The sequence below is a fragment of the Botrytis porri genome (genome assembly GCF_014898465.1).
Source record: "Botrytis porri strain MUCL 3234 chromosome Unknown BPOR_009, whole genome shotgun sequence".
NCBI classification, from domain to species: Eukaryota; Fungi; Ascomycota; class Leotiomycetes; order Helotiales; family Sclerotiniaceae; genus Botrytis; species Botrytis porri.
Window position 1 is genome coordinate 2,081,462 of NW_024066083.1, and position 18,966 is coordinate 2,100,427.

The 18,966-nt window shown below is 39.7% G+C and overlaps 5 protein-coding genes across 5 annotated transcripts; 2 read left to right on the forward strand and 3 right to left on the reverse strand.

Moving 5' to 3' along the window:
- Nucleotides 1-4,932: 4,932 nt before the first annotated feature.
- EAF01_007400 (uncharacterized protein) lies at nt 4,933-7,171 on the forward strand (the record flags this gene model as incomplete). Its single annotated transcript, XM_038915655.1, has 3 exons — nt 4,933-5,554; nt 5,693-6,569; nt 6,646-7,171. 3 exons carry the CDS (start codon nt 4,933-4,935, stop codon nt 7,169-7,171), a joined length of 2,025 nt encoding a protein of 674 aa, XP_038769293.1.
- Nucleotides 7,172-10,286: 3,115 nt separating this feature from the next.
- EAF01_007401 (uncharacterized protein) lies at nt 10,287-12,339 on the reverse strand (the record flags this gene model as incomplete). Its single annotated transcript, XM_038915656.1, has 4 exons — nt 10,287-10,952; nt 11,008-11,075; nt 11,133-11,939; nt 12,279-12,339. 4 exons carry the CDS (start codon nt 12,337-12,339, stop codon nt 10,287-10,289), a joined length of 1,602 nt encoding a protein of 533 aa, XP_038769294.1.
- A 177-nt stretch (nt 12,340-12,516) lies between these two features.
- EAF01_007402 (uncharacterized protein) lies at nt 12,517-14,189 on the reverse strand (the record flags this gene model as incomplete). Its single annotated transcript, XM_038915657.1, has 3 exons — nt 12,517-12,987; nt 13,068-13,873; nt 13,951-14,189. 3 exons carry the CDS (start codon nt 14,187-14,189, stop codon nt 12,758-12,760), a joined length of 1,275 nt encoding a protein of 424 aa, XP_038769295.1. The 3' UTR covers nt 12,517-12,757.
- Nucleotides 14,190-15,046: 857 nt separating this feature from the next.
- On the forward strand, nt 15,047-15,487 carry EAF01_007403 (uncharacterized protein; the record flags this gene model as incomplete). The annotated part of the gene is made up of 1 exon (XM_038915658.1): nt 15,047-15,487. One exon carries the CDS (start codon nt 15,047-15,049, stop codon nt 15,485-15,487), a length of 441 nt encoding a protein of 146 aa, XP_038769296.1.
- Nucleotides 15,488-16,376: 889 nt separating this feature from the next.
- Nucleotides 16,377-17,616, reverse strand: EAF01_007404 (uncharacterized protein; the record flags this gene model as incomplete). The annotated part of the gene is made up of 3 exons (XM_038915659.1): nt 16,377-16,514; nt 16,585-17,153; nt 17,208-17,616. 3 exons carry the CDS (start codon nt 17,614-17,616, stop codon nt 16,377-16,379), a joined length of 1,116 nt encoding a protein of 371 aa, XP_038769297.1.
- Between the last annotated feature and the right edge of the window lie 1,350 nt (nt 17,617-18,966).

Here is an 18,966-nt window from a genome sequence, read left to right on the forward strand (position 1 = left end):
TTTTGTAGAGAGGGAGGGCATGAAGAGTATATGAAGATCTATGGTTAAAATATCTACGGCACATTCATTCTCATACTCCTTAGATTCTATAGTAGATTTTAGTCATCTTAGGCTATATTCTATAGAGGGGAGTAAATTCTATAGGTATATTATAACTTTTCCTTTTTAAGCTACTATAGCCTAGAATCTACAATCTTGAGATGGATTTCACTATAGAATCTTTATTCAATCCAAGAAGCATGAGAGTAGAACAAGTGTGATTCTTAGGACATGAGATGAATTAACTTAAAATTTGGGGCGTAGAAGAGTAACGTAAGTCATGGCGTAATGCGTCTAATGGCGTAATGCGTCTAATTGTGGGGGACCACCCCATCAAAAAAGCAACAATTCAACAATGGTCCGTCGAAAAAGTTTAAAAGTGCAGGAAATGGAATCTCGACTTTCTGAAGCAGTATTAGGAGTTCAAAATGGAAAGTATAAGTCTTCATATGAAGCTGCAAAAGAACTGGGGCTTTCTAAAGATACTGTGACGCGACGCGTCAAAGGGGGTTCGTCGCGTTCTGAAGCACGTCAATCGCAACAGAAACTTTCTGCTGTACAAGAGAATGTACTTCTTAAGTGGATAAAGCAATTGACAATTAGCGGCTATTCACCAGGCCATCAGTTGTTAAAAGAATTGGCTGAGGAGTTACGTTCAAAACGGACTTATAATTTGGATTGCCCCTCATTTGACTCCCTTGAACTCCCACCACAACACCTTCTTGGTCATGAATGGGTTCCACGATTTATCAAACGACATCCTCATCTTACAGTTGTTATTGGCCGTCGAATTGAATCTGTAAGAATGGATGGTGCAACCAGGGAAACATGTAGTACTTGGTTTGACGCGTATCAAAAAGCGATTCAGGATTATGGAATTGAGAAGAAAGACGAATATAATATGGATGAATCTGGACATTCAATTGGGACAATGGAATCAACTCGAATTATTATCGATTCTACACTTCGTACAAAACATCAAGCACATCCAGGCCGTCAAGAGTGGATTTCAATGGTAGAGTGTATTTGTGCGGATGGATCCATTCTTCCACCACTCGGGATTTTTAAAGGTAAAAATGTCCTTCAAAATTGGATTCCGAAGGAAGTTCTTGGTAGCTGGTTCTTTTCAGCAAATACAAAGGGCTGGACAAGCAATCTTCATGGATTAGAATGGCTAAAACGCGTTTTCGAACCTGCAACTCGTGCAAAAGCAGGTGGCAAATATCGGCTTCTCATCTGCGATGGCCACGATTCTCATATTAGTGGAAGCTTTATAGCTCACTGCCTTCAAAATCGAATTGTACTTCTTATACTTCCTCCTCATACCTCGCATTTGCTTCAGCCACTTGATGTTGCGGTTTTCGGTCCATTGAAAAAACGGCTCACCGCAGCACTTTCTGATTTGAATCAAGCTCAACTTGTACGAATACAAAAGATTGAATGGATGGAGGCATATATTAAAGCTCGAGCCGACGTATGCCATCATCAAAATATCGAATCGGCATGGCGGGGAGCTGGGTTACATCCATTTAATCCACAGAGAGTGTTCCGTACACTGGGTCGAGAGTTTACCCCCGAAGTCGAAATATCCAAAGAACCAACCCAATTTGATATTTTTAACCAAGTCTTCGTCAATAGCTCACCCCCGGATGTAGCAATCTTACAAACAGCAAATAACCTTTTAAATTCAACAATTGAAAATGATACGACTCTTTCAACCCCGGTTCGTCAATACATTCGAAAATTGACGATTGGGAGTGAGCAACTTCGAGCTCAAAGTATTGTTCACCAACACGATGCGAATAATTTACGAGCTATTATTAAGAAACGTACGATACGTAAGAAAGGAAAGAGACTAGTTTTGAAGGGTCATTTTCATATTTCTACGCAAGAATTATGTGATGCAGTAGTGGAAGTCGAAAAAGCTACTAAGGTACAGACAATGAAAAAAGGAAAAGGGAAAGGGAAAGTAATTGAATATGAAACTGAAACTGAAGAGGATATTGGAGAAGAAGTTGAAGATGAATCTGAAAGTGATACTGGAGATTGTATTATAGTTGATTGTTGAGTAATTGAGATTTTAATAGAGTGGTTCCCCGCAATTAGACGCATTACGCCATGACTTACGTTAATTTGTCGATTACCTCAATGTCACTAGAAGTGAGTTTGTAATTAAAGACTAGTATTTATAATAGAGCGCTAGAATCTGTATTTGAGTGCTAGAGATCTATATATAGATTCTAGGTATGATAGAGTAGAATCTACGTGATATGAATATAAAGAGATATCGATTTTAGTACTGTAACGAATAACACATGACATTGTAATTACTCATTACGCATACCTTAGTTCAAGACTAGCTTGAACTAAGCGATTATTACTATATAAGAGATGAAGAGATTTCTTAAGGATCTCTCCTCTCTTTAGCTTTCTTGTTCTAGTTGTTTGACCTTTATCGATATCCTAATCGTAACAAGTATACAGTATCTCCTAGACTGTCAACTCAAGGCGCTTTCGCTTAATAGGAACTTATTGATCAATCAGATCATTAGGATTCTCGAAATTTAATCAGATATTCATATTCAATCTTTAATATAAAATCTATTTCATAATATTTTATTTCAAAATTTTAAGTATAATGATATTTATTAATTTTTAATCTTGTATACTTCTATGATTAAGAAAATCAAGATTTAGAATCAAAATCCTATTTTATAAATAAAGTGATTGAAAAAGCATTGAAAACTCAATCTGATCAATCAGACTTCTTCATACAGGGTATATTGCACGGACCACCCAGACAGTCTAGGGGATAATAGTAGTATATTAGACCCTTGGTAGTACGAGAGTAATTTATCTCTTCATTTATATGTTTGGAAATCTTTGATTTGTATAGAGTGACTGAATTATTCATGAGTGGTTCAGATCAAATGTTGGAGGTGAGAGAGGGGGCTACGCTAGCTACCTACTCGAGTGGGCTTCTTCTTCGTTCTTCGTTTCAAATTATACATATACGGAGGCTTGCGTTGTAATAACTATCATATTAAGGATATGGAATCAAGAGAAGATACATATCTTGATGACCCATGCTAAGCTAGTGCGCATGTAGGACAGTGAATCCATTCAACAACGAGTTAGCTAATTCAGATGGTAACGATTTAATGTTATTGCTATAGTAGTATCGGGATGTTAGTATTATAACTATTTGAATTGTATAGTTGCGATTCTAACTCGAGGTATTTAGATTTAGTATTGTTACGGGAGCTGCCTCTAGGGTCACATGGAAGTGTCTAGAGATCTCTCAAAGTAGTTTAAACTAGACTTCAAATAGGAATTCAATAAGGTTAAATGATTGTAATTCTTATAACTTGTTACGACGGGTAACATTGGATCACGTGATAAGTGTCATGTGATAGGACGTTAGAGCCTTTGGAGCCTAGGATCCAAGGAGCCAGGAGCTTTTGGAGCTTAGGATTTAAGGGATCCAAGTAGAACAGAATCATAAGTTCTGTAAAGCAGGAAGATCTATATAAAGAGAACGGGTTTTATTATAATATAGAGCTTCGTATTCAAAAACAATTATTAGTTTCATTACTATAATTATGAGAATTGCAATTAGTTATAACCTTATTGAATTCCTACTTGAAGTTTAGTTTAAATCATCTTGAGAGATCTCTAGACACTTCCACGTGATTCTAGAGGCAGCTCCCGTAACATAACTATAATACAAAACTAATAATTGTTTTAAGTACGAAGCTTTATATTATAATAAAACCTATTTCCTTATATAAGCCTTTATTTTTATTAAATAGTTTGAATAGTCTATTTATTTTATTTATCTGTAAATAGTCCTAAATAGTTTATTTGTTCTTTTTATTTATTATATAATTCTTTCTCTATAACTTATAATAATACTATTATTTGTTTAACCTATACTTACTAGCTAATCTATAATTGTTATTTATTTTATATTTATTATAGAATAGATATTAATAAAGACAGATTTCTTCTAATTATATAGTTCCTATGATGTTGTTCTTATAGGTAATAATATAAAGGACTTGTATTTATATTATAATTCATATTACGATGCGAATACCTCCGTAATAATTATATAATATATATAAAATTATTCTTATATTTTCAAACATTATTTAATTACTTTTTTACTCTGAAACTCATATTTGTTTTCTTCTTATACTCCTTGGATTTTATTATAGATTCTAATTTATAATAATCAGGGGGAAAAGAAGAACAATTCAAAGGAAGTCTAGTGATCTATTTATAGAATCTACTTTCTAACGATAGAACTTAAGGAGTATAAGAGTGAATTCTCTTCTAATTAGGAGTATGAGAGTAATTAAACAACTTTTTGAAGATATGAGAGTAGTTTTTCGTGTAATGTACTATATTAGTAAACACATGAATTATGAGTTCCTCCTATGTTTTTCAAATTCGAGATTACAGATTGTATGTTGTATTGAGATCTAGACTTATGTAGAATCGGTATGAGAAGATTTAATACGGGATGGAATGCCATCTCATTTGGCGATTCTGAAGTGGAGAATTTCATAGGGTAGGATTTCTGGGATCATTTAGGAAGACTGAGTTGGTGGTTACACTTTGGCTTGTGAAGACGTGTCGTATCGTAAGCAGAGAATACCTACCCCGCCTCTAGCAGGACAACAAGGCTGAGACACCAAAAAGCACTTTGTTTCTAAACTTTGCATCATGTCGATTTCGACAGTATTTTGGACCTCTCAATTAAAGTATTCTGGGAGGTTAAGGAATTGTGAGATGTTTGAGCGTTGTTTATCCTGAAATCCTGGTTCCTTTGCAATGGATTTTATAACTGCCATATTCAAACCCTCAGATCATAGCGTCCAGCGCAAAATGGACATGGAGAGACGAATGGCACCTGTTTTGGCGGCTGGAAAGAAAGCTGATATACGTGGTCTTTGTGAGAGGTGTGACAAGATCGTAGGCTGGTTCTTCCTGGAACCAAAAGTATTTAAAGAAATGTGGATAGAAGACAAGGTCGGCAAATTTGAGTCGATTTGCAAATTTGAAGTTGAAGAACTCGACCCTAGTTGCAAGATCTGCAAGTTTCTTTATTCTATCAGGCCTGGAAAAGATAAACGCGTGGTTAGTAGTTATGTCCTTGCAAGGTCAACTGTAGGATGCATGCTTCGCTTCAGGCACACCTTGGACAAGAGTCCTATTTTTTACCTTACATCTGATATTATGCCGATCTATAGTCATGAAGGATTCGGATTACCTAGGGAAAATACCCATGATACCGTCTTCGGCTTTTCAGGTGTGGATGCTTACGATGATGGAGTAGCTGTACGTCGCCTCTCCTCGAATGCCGACTTGTCTCTTGTCCGAAGATGGATTCGGCTGTGCGATGAAAATCATATCATTTCTGACTTTGATTGCATGCCAAAGATTGGTGCTCCGCTTCAAGGCTTCATGGTGATCGACTGTGAGGACGGGAGAAATATCCTAGTGCCAGGTACGGCCTAAATGAAGTACATCACACTGAGCTATGTCTGGGGTGGTGAGGTATCAGATGGACCAGATTAGTGGGGAAGATTACCGGCCACTCTCCCGGATCTTATAACCGGTGTCATCAAGGTTGTCATATCTCTAGGCTATAGGTACCTGTGGATTGATCGATACTGTGTTCCTCAAACTGATTCCTCTGGTGTAAAATCTCTTCTCCTTCAGAATATGGGTAAGATCTATTCACAATCTACTCTCACGATAATCACCGCTACTACCAAATGTCCGAGTGAAGGACACGCTGGGATTACCAGGCCCAGAGTGGTTTCGCAAGAATCCCTGCAACTGAACTCCGTTCATCTAGTGCAGTTGATCAGTAATATCCAGAATGAAGTCGAACAGTCAGTGTGGAATACGCGCGGGTGGACTTATCAAGAGGCTTTGTTGTCAAGGCGAAGACTCGTATTTACGGAGACGCAGTGTTATTTCCAATGTGATGCAGAGGGTAGTCAGATGGAAAGCATTGACTATGGACTTAGAGGCTATGGTTTTAGTGAATATGGTTCAGGGGACTATGTTCTTAAGGAAGAAGGTGCTAGAGAGTATCCTTTTTGGGAACGTGGTCCTGGGAACTATGTTCTTAAGAAGGAACGAAAATATAAGCGCAACAACCGCATCCCAATCATATTCTCCCGAAGACCAAAATACTCCATCAATGATAAATTATCTGAATTCCAACAGCAGGTAAACGCTTATACTCAGAGGCAACTCTCGAAAGACTCTGACGTTCTGCCTGCTTTTTTGGGCATCTTGGGTATGTTCAAATCCGAGTGGCCAGACTTTCATGGACACATATCTGGAGTGCCGATCTTTGAGCTCAGTGGTGAATACCTCAATATCAATACTACCAGTCCACTAATAATGGGTATTACATGGCGCTTCGATACGAAGTTCGAGACCCCCGAGGACGTCGCCCAAGGCGGCTGTACCAAAAAGAAGCCGGACCTTACCCAGTTGGACCTGGTGTGAGTGGACACAGGCTTCACCATCGCTTTGTCCGATCAAATGGGAAAGAACTAAGCTAAGACAAGGGCCCTTGAGGCGAGATATGGTGCATGACATGGCGCTCGGCTTGGAATTTGAGAGCGGAACTATACTCTCTTGGTCTCGCGAAGCGGATCTTGCAGATATTGTGCAAAATGCTATGCTGATGGGAAATGTGCACTATCTCCATGTTGTTGGGTGGATCACACATCTCCGTATTCCAGTTAGCTTAAATAACACAAAGAGGTGGAGAATTTGCGGTCAGTATGAAATAGACTTGGTGACAATGCATTGGCTTTTGAGGTTGGCAGAAGAGCAGGGGATGAATGTTACGGATAATGGGGAGTATGTCTTCAAGGTATGGATATGTGCTTCGGTGACAGAACCTTCTTGGATTAGTTCTAACGATGTTCATATGATGCTGCTTGGCGAAACCTCAGATTCGACCACTTTTGAGCGTATCGACGTATGCAGGATTGAACTAGAATCGCGACTGAGAGACGAAGAGGAATGGAAAAGAAAAAGCGTGATGGATATTGGGAAAATGCTTGGATGGGAATGGAAGGCTTTTAGACTTGCATAATCTTCTCGATGAATATCACGCTGAGAACAGCAGGGGCTTCTGTTATCATGCTGCTACTAGTATTATATGGAACAAAAAAGTGCAATTTGAAAGATGGGGTTTCTAATTCAAATGATGCGAAGGAATTGAACTATTTGAAAGTCAAACGGGGTTAGAAAACCAATCCCTATGTCAAGATGATACTACGGCTGATATACTTTTATTGAATTGCACGGTCTGCATAGAAATATCTCAGATCTTCTGCATAACTACTTTTGTAAAAACATGAAAGGGGATTCTATTAGATCTTAGAATATTAGACAGAACACTAGATCATCTCATCTCTCATATATACTCCTGATAATAACAAAGTTAATATTCCAGATGAAAAGAAATTCAATATAAATTCTTATGTAAATTTTTGGAGTATATATTATATTATTAATATTTTTTTGATTATAAACGAAGTATTCATTTTATTAATAATAAATATAATTAGTTCATTTTGTAGTGATTTATTTATTATTAAATTTTAATTAAAAAAAAGAAAATAAGGACTCTGAAAGGTCTTTAAGATTTCAAGATTTTTGAATATTAGAGTTATAGGAAAAGTAAACGAAAGGGTATATGTATAATAATTAAAAAGAGAAGGTTTAAAAGAAGGAAGTTAAAGAGAAGGATGAGAAGTATTGAGTGAAAGTTTAAAGAGAAATGAAATCTTTATAAATAAATCATTCTCGAACTATTCTTTAATTACAAACTTTATTATTATATTATAAATACAGAATGTATTATACAAATAGGAATTCTATTCATTTCTAATATGTATATATATATATATCTAAATTGTAATAAGAATTCGAATTTATTTCGAAAATCTTTATATTATATATATTATGTTATTAGGAATTATTAAAAACTTTTTATTATTATATTAGTAAATAAGCAACTCTATTATTTATTCAGAGTATAAAAATAGGTATGATCTTTATAGATTTGAAAGTAAGCTTTTAAAAGGGAAAGGGGAAAGGGGATTGAAAAATAGGTAAAATCTAGAAACTTTTTATATATCAAATTGTTATTTCAGACTAAAGTTTTCGATAAAACGTTCAAAATCCAAGAAATTCATTAAGACTTTATAGATTAGAATAAGCTTTATTATATATAATAAAAAGCTTCATCAGATCAGTAAAATAGAAATAATTTATTCAATATAGTATTAAAATATTGAGGATTTTATTACATTAACAAAATGAACACTTTGTCAAGTATGGAATCTGCCACCACAGGGACTATGATTACAGATCTTATATCTCTTGAAATAGAAAAATTGATATAGCGCCCTCTCTCTTCTCTCCTTTCTATTTCCTTTCTCTTCTTAGTTGCAAATTCGGATATTTGAGTAATAGGGTTTAATATTCCCTCTTCCGTTTGTGATTCATTAATCCTCTATATTCCCTTTGGCGATTTGGTTTTCTAGCTTCCTAGCTTCCCAGCAATTCTCCAGCAGAGCATTCCATTATCATAGTTTATTCAAACTTTATTCATTCACTCCATTCACTTCAACCAACAAATCACAAACTCCAGCCTATTCCATTCAACTCTTCTCATCTAACCCTAACTCCTTCTAAACACTGAACATTAAATACCTAAAACTTATCAAAATATCAAAATAGATCTCTAAAGTTTCCAAAATCACTCAAACTCCATTCACTCATTCACTCATTCACTCCAACAATCACAACCCCTAGAATATTTCATTTAACTCTATTCAACCCCTTCTAAACACTAAATACCTAAAACTTTCCTCAAATATCAAAATACCTATAAAAATACATCTCTAAAATTATTAAAATCACACACCGATCTACCTACCTACCTATCTAACTCAAACTCAAAATTAAACCTGCAGCGTGAAAATTTGACAATTGGAAACACTATCTACGTATGTGGAATCTCTGAATGAAAGAGATGAAACCTTGATTAGCTTGCTTAAATGATGTAAGTGTTTGTTTTTATACAAGCGAAGCAAGCGAGGCAAGTTGAGATTTCTCGGATAAGTTCTGATAAAAGTAAGGAGGTCGGTAGGCAACTAGACTGAAAATTTGGTATCAATCCTATTAACATTTAAACCAATTCATCATATATTCATTACATTATCAAATCCCGATCTGACGATTCAAGATACAAGGAAAAGAAGGGAAAGTAAGGAACTCTGTAAATAATAAAATGAAAATAAGAACTCCTTTTAACATTCCTTCAACTTTCTCGTTTCGAGTTATCCTTCTTCAAGAGATTTGATATACTAAATAAATTAGAGCATACTGCGCTTCTTACTTACTGCGAGATTTTGTTTATTTATATGGTTATATTTACATTTATAATTATTTTCGAAACTCATCTCATCTGTATTCCTTCTTATAACATACTCCAACTTCTCAATTTATTCATTCTTCCTTTTCCTCCTTCTCTTTCTTTTCAATTCCTTCTCCATCCTCATCTAAATATAAATCCCAAATTCCAAATTCCAAATCAAATCAAATCTTATCCATATCCACCCCCCAAGACAAACACAAACCCAGTGTATATTCGCTTAAGCTACTTACAAATTAGTAAGTATAGTTATTAATACATGAGTATTAGATAAGTAGGTAGGTATGCGTTAACCCTTAAAGTCTTTGGGATATGATGTTTTTATTAGGTTTATTTTGAGAATTTGAGATTAGGTATGTATGGTAGTTAAGTGGGTAGGTATGACAGGTGTGGAGTCGTTTTTCTGCGTTGTTTTTCTTTTTAATACATTGGGATTTCGAAGGGTGTGTGGTTTTTGGGAGGATGTGGGAGATCAGATGGTTCGAAGAGGGAGATTAGGATTGCGAAAGGGAGTGGGATGAGAACGGAGATGGAGATGAAGACAGAGATGGTACTGCAGGGACTTGCTCTGATAGATTAATGAAAACTTTGAGTATTGAAAATATTCATTGTATTATCTACAGACTACAGAAGATTAATCTCAATATGAGACGAAAGAAAAATGGAACAAGATCAAGTAAATCTTCTCTAAAATCAAAACCAAAAGCAAAACATAAATAAATCACTCTCACAAATCATCAACTACCAAATGTACATCCTACACCTATCCAACCACCCCCTCCTCCTCCTTTATCTCCTTCTCACTCCACACACTCTTTCCAAACCTCCCCAAAAACTCCTCCCTCATCCCCCCATAATCCCGCGCCGTACACGTGCTAACCCAATCCCTCCACACCCCCCCTCCCCTATAACTCCCCAACCCCACCTCCCTCACCAACGCATCCGTGTACCCCACCAAATCCACATGAAAATAATTTCCCCCCTCCCCATGCGCCGGATATCTCAATTTCGAAAACCCATTCTGATACGCAACTTCACATCTCGCTTCTCGCAAGCCCGGAAGCGAGAGATGGGAAGAGAAATAGGCGGTGGTCCAGAGAGCTTGGGCTTCGGCGAGACGAAAGGCGTTGGAGAGGTGGACGTGAGAGAGGAAGACGAGAGAGGGGTCTGGCAAATCGTTGAGGGGAGCGAGGAATTTGTAGAGACGCGTGGGGGTGCTTGGAATGGCTTGAGTAGTTTCTTTCTGGCCCTGGGTATGCATTGAATCTGGCGGATTTCGCAGTTTCGGGAACGAGGTAAGGATTTCTCGTGTTGCGTTTTCAGTCAAAGAATCCCAAATCCGCGCTTCTTCTTCGGAATCTTCGATTCCCGGATGCGGTAAACCAAATTCGCGAATTTGTGCAGGACTCAAAAAGGGATATCCGCGCTTCTAGCCCGTGCCACACAATAACATATCTGTATGAATGACCGTCCCATTATCCAACACAATCGCATGAGCATCCAGCTGTGCAATACCCCCCCGATAAACCCTCACATTCCTCGCCACCGTATCCTAGAAATCATCGTGGTGGATAAGTCCCAGTGGGCCATTACACCAAAAAAATTTGACTTTCGAATTTCAAGCCCTCGAACCCGGGTAGCGCATTTTCTCTTTCGAAATCTGCAAGCTTGGTAGCTTCTTCATCCGCGCCTTTCCATATCCTCGATACGATGGAATTCATTATCCTCGAGCGATGAATGAATCTAGACCACCAAGTCTGCTCCGCGAAACACGAGGGACTTAGCGCGGAAAAGGCTCGCGTGGCAGACATTTCCGCACTATTGCGATACTGGCCTCGTCCTTTCGCGCCGGCGAAGATGGCGGGTCCTTCGCCCGATTGACGAATGAGCCAGGATACTTTTTTGCCGGCTTTCACACATTCGTATACCATATCTGCGGCGGATTTACCTCCCCCAAGAATGGTTACTGCCGTGTAGGGGAAATCTGACGCTAGAGCTGATGTGGATATTTGTCTAAAGTGTTTTTGATGGACGATAGGAGATTGAAAGTTCGTTTGGTTAGGAAATGTCGGGATATAAGGAAGAGAATTCTGACCAGTGGCTATCGCCAACTTTTTGGTCTTGATGATTCTCTTATACTCATTCCCATTTCCATTCTTGACAACTTCACTCCAAACCGACCAAATCCCATCAATCTTCTCAATCCCTCCTACTTTAAACCCAAAGATTACTCGATCTCTCAAACTCTTCTCGTTGTAAACATGTACATGTACATATCCTTCTAGATACTTTGTCACATATTCCGCTTCAAATGTATCATGATATGTCTCTGCATCTGGAGGAAGAACAATAGGTATATCCGAGAAACCTCTCATGCGAAGACCGGATTCGGAGCGGAATCCTGGGTATTGACGTGCTGTGGATGGAGATTAGGATTACTACGTGTGAAATGATGTGAAAGGAGGGTGGTTCAGGGGGGGAACAAGATAGGAGAGAAAATACCGGAACTCCAGACCCCTCCAATAACATCTTCTTGTTCGAGGATAGCGAGATGATGAGTAGGATATATAGAGAGATAGAAGCGAGCTAAAACTATGCCGGATGGACCTATTTGGGGCGCGGTATACCAGCAAATAACCAGCCGAACGGTTCGGAGAAGAAAAGAGAAGTAAAGCGCATGAATTAGAATTTATTCAAAGGGTGACGAGATACGCTTGGAAAGCTTGAAATGATTGAGGTGAAGAAAAGTGCATACCTGCTCCAACAATCACGAGATCATGTTCCACCTCCTGCATTTCCAGATTCTCATCAACCATCGTTGTTATATCTCTGTTTCCCTGAAATGCTAGTATGAGATTTAAATATGAGCAATTCACTTCCAGAAGACAAGTCACAAGGAGAGCTTTGTATGATATACAAGTGAAGTCTATACCCACACTTTACGGCACAGCACATCACCACTAGGTAAACGTGACACTTTGACCAGTGGTTTAAATGAGATTTCCATTGTTAGTTGTTTGTTATACGTTGGTATCCATAGTAAGCCAAATGTTGGTGATGCGAAAACCTTCTTTAGTTATCTATTTCTAATTCCCCATAAAATTCTAACCCTTCCTCACCAATACCAACAATTATGGTACTGTATAACCCAAACGCCTCCCATCAATCCTGGATAGTTGATTTTGAATTCTGAAATCATCTGACTACTCAAATATCCTACACTCATCGTCGCGTCTACAACTCCTTCTTCGACTCGGCCAACTTCTTCTTTTCCTTGGCTGCCTTTTCTCTTCTCGCAATGACACCTTCAGCACCAATGCCACCAAATACTAATCCTACACCCATCCACTGTTTACTACCTAGTGTATGACCAAACCATACCACTGATAAGATCATAGTGAGCATCTTGCGAGTAACAGTAATGGTTACTAGGAGAAGAGATGAGAAGGTTGAAAGTGTGTAAACTGTTTTAGATGTTAGTTTGATTCTTAAGATAATAGAGGTCTTGATCAAATAGAAGAAAGAATAAAAGTGGGAAACCTACAGATAAAAACTTGTCCCACAGCACCACAAGCTGCAAATCCAAGTACATCTCTCCAAACACTTGGGTGTCTCTGCATGAAAGCCAATGCTCCAGCCAATTCTCCTGCACCACTCGCAAGATCCATACCCAAATACTCTCCCAATCCAGTATGAACAAGATATGGTGACACTAACAAATATGATGTTGTAAGTAAAGTGCTTATAATGTTATTCGCACACATCATTTGTGGACCTTTATAAGGTTGGAAGCTTGTGAAGATCCAATCTTGTGTTGTGTTTGTGAGACCATCAAATAGAAGATTTACTCCTAGGAGCAAAAGTCCCCATGCAGTATTGCGATCTGGATTAAGTGCCGCTTTGCTAGGTTTGCCATGAGATTTAGCACCTGCATGGAGAGTAAAGATACCGACACCGCAAGTTACGGCTAAGACGACGATGTATTTAGAAATTGGGTAGCGTTTTCCAAAGAGAGTTATGTGAAGAAACATGACTGGTAGTAATTTGCATGATTTGGCGAGAATAAAAGTGATATAATCGATGTGATCAAGAGATGCATAGCCAAAGGGGGAGGCGAGTGAGGAGGTAATGGCCACGACGAGAAGGGGAAAGATAATCCGTCGACTTGGGAAGATGGGTAGCGTTTTGCTATTGGCGGGAGTATCGAATCGTAGGTAAATGTAGCCTACTGTGGCAGCGAAAAGTGATTGTACCGTATTGAGAAAGACGGGGAATTTGAACTTTTCAGGTGCTTTTTCTGACCCGTATGCAGTTGTAGTGAGTCGTTCTTGGAGAAGTGCCCAAGTAAGACTATACATTTATACTATTAGCATTATTGTTTCCTCTGATCAAGACCATTGAGAGTCTTCTTTGGCGCTTTCACTCACAAACTGCCGTAAATTCCAGCAACTGCGAATATCAACTGCAATGCGCCAGCTTCTTTTTGTGTCTTCCCATTCAACAGCGCATCACTTCTAAGTGCAGCATTCTGTGTCGGCGCATTCCCATTTAGTCCCTTATTCGATTTCTTAGCACTTAAAGTTCTCGCCCCGGTCGCATCTGCTTTACTCGTATATTCGGAAGATGGATTGCGACGCAAAGGTTCTGCTTGTTTTGTTCTCGCCATCTTTTGGCAATTAGGGGAATCAGAAAGGGCGGTTGCAAAATGAAATGAAAGTAAGGGATAAGGCCCGAAGAAATAGTCAAGACAAATGGGTATCAAGAAGGGTAAGGAAGAGGGAAGAGAAGAGAAGAGAAGAGGAGAGGAGAAAAGAAAAGAGAAGAAAAGAAAGGAGTGTAAAAGAAAGCAGAGTAGAAACGTGCAATGGGTAAATCAATAAAGATGTGTATATTTTCAATTGCCAAATGTCCTCAACTATTTCCAAGGTTTCCCTAGGAAGGTCCGAGGTAGTAGCAACAAGCCACATCTCACATCTAGATCTATTGGATCTACCTACTCTACCTACTCTACCTACCTATCTGCATTATAATACTATAAAATAAAATAAAGGCGGTCAGATCCCCTCACATTCAAACATGGAATAGTTTCAATCCGCAATTGTTCTAGGTAGGTTGGTAGCTAAGAAGTTATGAAAGGGTCCCTATGGATTAGCTGGCACTTTGTTGTTCCGTGGGTCTCTCCCATTCATATTTTCTCTCTGGTGCTTTTTCCTCAGTCGAGTATTTTGCTTTACATCTGCATTTCTCTTCCTTCCATGAGAGTATAATAAGTGTTGAAACTCGACAGACAAGACACACTTACCTTACTTAAACTTCACTCCTAAACCTTTCGAAACGTCATATTTCCACTCGATCCAAAAGTGTAAATAGACATTCATATATATATATATATATATACTCACCGAAACCCCACTGTTCTACTTCACCTCACGAACCCTTCGATTCTCCTACCAATTCACCCCGCACAATCATCCTCTCAGCGCCTCCTTTTCCCTCAAACCCAAGCCCAGTCTCCAATTCAAAATGTCCAACGCAAATTCCCCCGAGATTCTGGCCGCCTACGACGATGTTCGCTCCGACAAATCCCCCACAAATTGGCTCTTGATATCCTATGCCAAAGCCATAGGCGATGCTTTGACCCTCACTGCAACTGGAGAGGGCGGTATCTCCGAACTACGTGAGAAATTGGATCCCACCCAAGCCCAATATGCCTATTTACGGATTGAATATGCCAATGACAGCGAATCTTCAAGGGTGAAATTCGCTTTTATTACGTGGATTGGCGAACAGACAAAAGTTATGAGGAAGGCCAGAGTTAGCATTGAGAGTGGTGCTGTCAAGTCCGTCTTGAATCACCACAGTGTGTCGATAGATGCGAGAAGTATGGAGGATGTGGACGAGGCAGAGATCGTCAAGTTGTGTAGGAAGGCAGGAGGTGCAGATTACAATGGTGGCAGAGGATGATGTTTTACAAAGGAAAAGGGTTTCGATAGGAAGTGGTAATGTTGAAGTAGAGGGTGAATGGGATATAATGGAAAGGATACCCCAAAGCAAACTTTGGAATATACTGGTACAGATTCCGGTCATAAACTATAGAAAATACAGAGCACACGATGAATTACAATTGGACACATGGGCTTAAATTCACTTTGAGATTCTTGCATCCATTCCATGTATTTTTAATAAATTCATTATTCGGAATACTCGTATTGTTCTAGATCTACTCCATGGTCTATCTACTACATTCTCAGAACAGATCTGGATGTGTTGATGAGCCTATTTCGTAGTATAAGATCAAAGTCGAGAAGACGTAAGGCTATTTGTGTTGCGGACGTATTGGTGTTCGAAGGAGCGATGTGGAAGACGAATGGGAAACTTGTGTCGAGTGCATATGATTTAACGGGTAATGTGCATATCATGATTCGTAACTTAAGAGAATTATCAGGTCATAGCCGGCATGAATGACGAGATTAGGTCGATTCTCGTTCGTTCGATTGGGGACTTCGGAAAGCTGAGTCGAGATAGGAGGTCGGTATCTCTGGTTGTCGAATGTTGAGGCGAATCATTTGTATCAATAGGGGAATGACATTTGCATAAGGGCAACTCGTATGTGCACCATGCAAATGAGCATAATTTCGTAAAATTTCGTGCCGCAAGAAGTGGAAATGAAAATGGTAAAGGGACTGCTTTTGTCGGGGAAGGGAATATCGGTCCAAGGAAAAATTACCAACGAATCCCAAGGTAGAATCATCGCATCAATATCAGCCTTGCGGCAAGTCAAATCTGGATAGACCTGAGACAAAGCTTGCCTGCCTGAAAACGAAATTCGATGTGCTCAAATAGAGCTAGTAATTCATTCTTGAGCATTGCCTTGACTGCGGCGTTGCTTCTCGGCCTCGAGGTTCTCATAGAGAAGATAGAGAGCTGAGTCGTTGGCCTTAGCAGTACCCATAATGGTGAACATGCGCTCTCCAGTCTCATCGTGAGGAGACTAATGTATATGTCAGTAGTGATATATTTGTGGTGGAGCTTCGAACTCTCTCGAGATAAAGAAAGCTTACCTTAGCGATGGAAATACGAGCTCCAGAGGTCTTTCTAATCTCACTGATCTTGGAACCAGCCCGACCAATGATACATCCAACCATGTCAGCTGGAATGCTGATATTTTGTGTTTGAAGTTCCTCTCCGTTCTCATCGTGAGTAGGGGGTCCACGTTGAGCAGCATCCGATTCAGAACGGCGGTTGTATGATCGTGGAGCACTCTCACTGAAGTCGGCACCATTTCCAGTGCGCATGACACGTGAGCTACCATACTCACGACCAGTTCCTCCAACGTTGCCTTGGCCCATAACACCCGAGTTACCGGTTTGAGTGCGAACCATGGGGTTATATAGAACAGTACCGGTTCCTCTAGCCCAGTCATCAACCAAGCACTTACAGATTTCCCAGATGGCTTTTTGGATGCCTTCGGGGTTGCCCTGGACCTCCACGATACGTTCGGTGGATTGTGGGAGCATTTCTTTTTGTGCGACCATGCGAACACCAGAAACGTCCTGAATATGCTTGATTTTGAGTCCTTGTCGACCGATGATCGTACCCATTTGATTGTGGGAGATCAACAACTTGATTGCTAGATAGTACAATTAGACTAAGTGTCCATGTAATGGCATGGAATGTAACTTACGATGAGTACCGTTGTTAGAAACGACCCCGCCCATTCCCATCTGTGGTGCGCCCTCCAACAAAGCCTTCGCAACAATGGAGTAAGCTCTGGAAATAGAATCGCATCCACCTGAGATGGTCAAGACACGATCATGAACACCTTGAACGACCTTGCTGACACCGGCTTTTACACCAGTCTCATCACGAAGGTCGGCGACATTCTTGCCACCTTTGCCGATAATGACACCAGCTTCCTTTGAAGAAACAATAGCTCTCAAGGTGAGTTGAGATTCTGCATATTCTTCATCGGTCTTTGGGAGTGGTTCACCATCGGGGCCAAGACGAGTCTCATCATTGACTTGTAAGCGATCCATGGAATCGTTGAGCTCATCACCGTTAGGAGCATTGTCGCGATGATCTTGAGAAGACATTTTGTATTTGTTTGAGTTTCAACTTTTGGGGGATAGAAAGTTGAGTGAGGTAATGTTGAGTAGACCTGATTGATAGAAGATTAGTACTCGAGAGAGATAATTGTAAATTAAAGAAGTGATAATCCGCAGACAATGACATATCTCACTCTCCGAATGCGAAAATGAATGCGCCAGTGGAATGCAATGTACAGCCACACATTGCGACTTGAGCAGAAGAGAGAGGATTAATATAAAAGCATACCTTGATTGCAGATATCAAGAAAGAGACTGGTGGTGGGAGGGAGTTGTGTGTGAAGAGTTCGAGGTGTGTTATCGGGAAGATAAAGGAGGATGAAGGGTTGTCCGAGTGACCTGGAAGAGGGGAAAAGAAGATGGGATTTCGATAGATAGTGGGGGGTGACTAAAGGTTGCGAGTTGAGTTGAGGAGTGGGAAGGGACGAAGAGGAGGGAGAGGAAAAAGAGGAAAGGGGAGGAGAAAGTGTGATTGATATTTCTCTTTGAAAGAAATGGACGAATCTTTTTGTTTGTGGAGGGGAGAGGAGAGAAGGAATGGCTGGTGAACCTGGAAAGTGCTTTTGCTTTTTTTTACTGGGAATCATTTTGACGCTAATTATTGGAAGGGCGGGGTTCGAAGTTTGTTCGAGACACACCGACCGTGGGTTTAGAAAGGGTGGGGCACATGTATCAAAATACTTGGGTAGGTAGCTGGATTGTCTGCATGAAGTACACATTTCACCAATTTCACCAACTCTTTTCTACATAAAGAACAATAACAGAAAGGCTGACGGTATTCTCTTGATATCATTGGTATATGTTGTATCTACTTGGTGTGCCTTGGAACGATCAATAGCAAATCATCCCCCCAGGATTTCAAGGGTTCGAACTAAGGCAAATATCAAGAAGAGCTGGAGCTGGAGCTGGAGCTGGAGCTGGAGCTTCCAAGATTCAAATACTTTATATACTTCTGTCTACATGAAAGGAGAGCTTCATAGGGGAAGAAAGGAGGACTCCATAGGGAAAGAATCGCGGATGAAGAGAGGACTCATAGTCACCTGTACATGACTCCTCTCTATGGTAAAACCAATATCAAAGAAAGTACGAGTGAACAGGTTCAGAGGCTTCATATGAAATAATTTTGATATTGTCTGCCTCATATGCCCATTCCCATATTCACAACGCTGACCCATATTCCGACGATGACGCTCTTTAGTCTTGGGCTTTGCAAATCCTGTTTCGAGGGATTGTCGGGGTCAATTACGAAATATGAGGAGTAGCCAGTTTCAACTGGTGTTACTCAAAATACCTAGACGAATTGGAGGCTTCATACATTTCGCGTATACCTGCATTGCC